This window comes from Convolutriloba macropyga, unplaced genomic scaffold (assembly GCF_964194025.1).
Source record: "Convolutriloba macropyga unplaced genomic scaffold, txConMacr16.3 SCAFFOLD_616, whole genome shotgun sequence".
In the NCBI taxonomy this organism is placed as follows: Eukaryota; Metazoa; Xenacoelomorpha; order Acoela; family Convolutidae; genus Convolutriloba; species Convolutriloba macropyga.
The window spans coordinates 50,001-54,330 of NW_027452698.1; the positions used below are offsets into that span (position 1 = coordinate 50,001).

At 32.0% G+C, this 4,330-nt stretch overlaps 1 protein-coding gene across 1 annotated transcript in view; it reads right to left on the minus strand.

Annotated features, from left to right (window-relative positions):
• LOC142357723 (uncharacterized) overlaps positions 1 to 3,694 on the minus strand; it is a 48,103-nt gene extending 44,409 nt beyond the window's left edge. Inside the window, exon 1 of the mRNA XM_075409268.1 lies at positions 3,397 to 3,694. Within this exon, the coding sequence (XP_075265383.1) occupies positions 3,397 to 3,694 (298 nt within the window). The remainder of the gene's footprint in view (positions 1 to 3,396) is intronic.
• Positions 3,695 to 4,330: the final 636 nt, after the last annotated feature.

Consider the following 4,330-nt stretch of genomic DNA (forward strand, 5'->3'; position numbering starts at 1 on the left):
CAAGACGTACAGCAAAATCAAACAACAACAAACAATAATTACATCAAAAACTTTATGTCCGTTTTGAACAACAAAACACAATAACAAAGTCGAAATAGCGTCAGATAATATTGAAACGAAATAAAAAACTTGTAAATCACCAGAAAAAATCTGGGAGCAGTCCATAATAAGGCTTGGTAACAATTAGACAATAAAGAACAAAAACAGTGAAGTTAAAAAAATTCGCTTACTTTTTTGAAAAACAATTTATTTCAAAAAAATGAAAGCCATTAGAAATCGACTAAATATCCGATAGCTTTACGATTACCAATGCTTCCATAGAATGGAGTTAGGAACTGTCGGTATTCAATTTTGTATGCCGTTACAAAAAAAACAACGAATAGAAAACAAACAAAAAATCAATTAAAACTCGCCAGAAAACTTTGTGGAAGACGTAAAGCCATATTTCGGCCCTCAAAATTTCAGTGCACCATCTTCAAAAACGAACCATGAATTTAGGTAACAAGTAGACAAAGAGAAAGAAAAGGCAAAATTAAGTAATTAGTTTTTTTTTCGCAAATTTTTTTTTTTACCAAACTCATGAAAGCCATTAATTACAGAAGGAAAAAATTAAAAAGTTTTTTGTTCTTAAAAAGGAAGCCGTTAAGACCTGCATATGTGCATATATGCAGAATATATCTTAGGTCTAAAAACCTGACGAACAATTTGAAAGCGTAAGATTTTGTGACACCAATCTTTTTCGACGCCTACCCCTTCCAAAACAAAATTCATATTCGGGCTGTAATCAACGAAACTAGGTAACAAACAGACAATAAAGGAACAAAATTGCGTTAAAAAGTGTTTTCAATTATTTTGTAAAACAATTGTTTTCAAAGTCATGAAAGCCGTCAGCTATCTACTGATATCAGAAAATCCGCTCATCTGTTCTTCCCTGAAAAACAAATGAAACGAGTTTATCGTAGAGGAAATTTCATGCGACTAAAAAAACAAAGTAAAAATAACCTGGTATTCACCAGAAGAGATAAGGGAGCAGTTAATAATAAGGCTTCGTAATAATTGAACAATAAAAAACAAAAACAGTAAATTGAAAAAAAATTGCTTATTATTTTTTTAAAAAACGGTTTATTACAAAGTAATGAAAACCCTTAGAAATCGACTAAAGATCCGGTAGCTTTACGATTACCAATGCTTCCATGGAAGGGAGGTAAGAACTCTCGGTATTCAAAATTCTATGCCACAACAAAAGGAACAACGAATAGACAACAACCAAAAAATCAATTAAAATTTGCCAGAAAATGCAGTGGAAGCCGTGGAGTCATTTTTTGCCCTCAAAATATGTTCAAATGCACCTTCTTTGAACACTGACTATGTTTTATGTGACCTCTCGTTAATGAAACTAGGTAACAAGTAGACAAAAAAGAAAGAAAAGGCAAAATTAAATCTTTTTTTGGAAAAAAATTATTTCCAATGTCATGAAAGCCATTAATTACAGAAGGAAATAATTAAAAAGTGTTTTTGTCCCTACAAAGGAAACCGTTAAGACCTGCATATATGCATATATGCAGGATATATCTTAGGTCTAAAACAGAACGTGAAATATGTCAAAAAAATTTACTTTATTCTGTTAAAAACCCGCGTCGGAGCCAATAAAGTCATAACGAATACTTTGAAAGCGTTAGATTTTGAGGCATCAATCATTTTCGACGTCTACCGTTTCCCCAACAAATTTTATATACTGCCTGTAATTAACAAAACTAGGTAAAAAAACAGACAAAAAAAGAAGAAAATTGCGAAGTTTTAAAGTGTTTTCTTTTATTTTGTAAAACAATTGTTTTGAGAGTCATGAAAGCCGTCAGCTATCTACTGATATCAGAATATCGGTTCATGTGTTTTTCCCTGAAAAACAAATGAAACCCCTTTATCGTACAGGAATTTTCCTGAGACTGAAAAAAAAACAAAGTAAAAACGACACTTAAAGACAAATTTTAAAAAACCAATTAAATTCTTCGAGAAAGTAGTGTCGAAGCCGTTATAACCATAATCTATATCTCTAAGGATGTTAATATTGTCAATTATTTCTTATTGTTGTTAATTGTTTCTTATTTGGAACGCCAATAACGTGATATATGAACTGTCAATAACGTGAGAATGTGAAAAATCTAAAAAACGTGAAAAATTTATAAATAGATAGAAAATAAAGAAAAATGTGAATTCTAGTAGTATCAAAGCTAGAGAACCGTAACTTAAGGCGTCCAACCGCAATGCAGTATGAATTGAAGAATTTTAAATTTGTTGATGGAAGAAACATTCTTTTTTGCTGACACTAAGCTACAAATTGACAAAATTAAGAAAAGATAGGCAAAGTTCAATAAGCCATTATTTATTTCAGAACCAAAAATTTTGCGAGTCAAAACGACCATAAGCTTTCAAGTAAAATACTAGACGCATTATTTGGAGCTGCTAAGGAAGCCAACGGGACCTATCATTAGCCTTGATTTGAATGTTCTGTTCTTTAGTTAAAATAAAAACGATCGACTAATTTAATTTAAAAAAAAGACCGATTGATTACAATCCGAATTATTTTTTGATTATGACAGTCCAAAATTGGTCCAGATCTAGCCCTGCTAGTGTTGTTCGTCTAAAAGGAACACTTAATTTTTCGAATGTGATAGATATAGATCATTTGTTAGTTAAAGAATCCAGAATAAATGCTCCGTTTTTGTTTATCACCGAGTAAAGTTAGCAAAAAACGTCAAACTTTTAATTACAGAGCACTCTCAAGGGAAGTTGAAGTAGAAATAGCCCCTTTTTGAGTCTGCAAATATTATGCTAGTGGTGTTTGGGTGTTTAACTTCCTGCAAATTTAATGAAAATGAACTAAAGAAACTTATTTCGGGCTGTTTTTGATGAAAAAGTCTGAATTTTGAAATATTTAGACAGAATTTTGGACAGAAAAATTTAATAAAAACAGTCGACATTTTTTTTGTCTTTAAAAACAAAATCAACAACACTTTTTTTTGAAAAAAAATTACAAATTTTTGCAAAATTGACGAATTTTCAGTCAAAATTTCCAAAAAATGTGAATTTAACGGAATAAAATCAACAGAATAAAATCAAAAAAATATTTTTCAATTCCATATTCTTTGCTGAACGAGCTTTCTAATGATACCAGTCTCCACTCTCTACGATGAATATATCGATCGGCCGAAATTGTCTGAACAAAAAAAACCCTTTTGAGTATATAGTTATTAATTATCTTGGCATCACTAATGAAATTTTTTAACTATTTAACATTGATGCCTGCAGTGCTGTGCCTTAAATTTAAGCTGTGCTGTCAAATTGCTGAGCTCGAGATATTGCTTCTTTTCGTGTTAAATTTCATATTAAAACGCTTACCCCCGTTTTGAAGGGTTAAAGTTTTCTGCTGTTGATGTTGCGGTTGTAATAAATGCTGACGACCGTTGACGATAACAACTTTCACCCCATCAGTTCCTCCTAAGGGCACAGGAGACACTATGGACCCGTTGGGCAAACTCAATTGCTTACTGTAACCCCCCATGACCATCTGCTGTTTCTTCTGATGAAGAGGTAGGCTGTAATGGGTGATAATGGGTACAGGTAAGGGGCTAAAACTGCTCCGGTGCGAACAAACGGGGATATCTTCCGGAGATAACATTTGTTTGTTTGATCTCATACCAAAACTATTCTATTTAGAGCCCAAAGTTGCAAATGAAGTTACAATCAAAATTAACCGGAGCTGATACGCGATGCCAGAAACTAATTTTATGAGGATTGTGCTCAACTATAGTGTAAGTATCTAATAATGATACTCGGGGAGCTAATCATGTGAAAAATTGTGTAAATTAACAAGAAATGTGAATAAAGATAATTTGTGCGATCAAAAATGAATAATCTGGCCCCATTGTGCTAATGAAAAAAGGAAACCTCTCTAGAAATTAAAGTTTAATAAACAACCTGTAATTCGTGAAATATTTGTTTTGTAAAAACAAATTGCGGTCTGATCAATGGAACAATTGGGATTGTGGCGGTCGGATTCAATAAGTAAACTAAAATCAATGAAATGAGATTGATTTCTTGGATTCCACAAAACTTCTCTTGCGAGTCTACGGTTGGCACAGAAAGTTCCAACATACTCCATGACAGAAAAAGAAGAAAAGAAAAAAACATTTGAAAAATAGACAACAATCAACAAGAAACAAGATTGATCTCTGGTCAGAAGTTTTCAGAGCATTCATTTTTTCTTATAAATCGATTGATAATCTAAAAGAAAGAAAAATTGATCAAAAAATACGGTCAAAAAGTTTTCAAA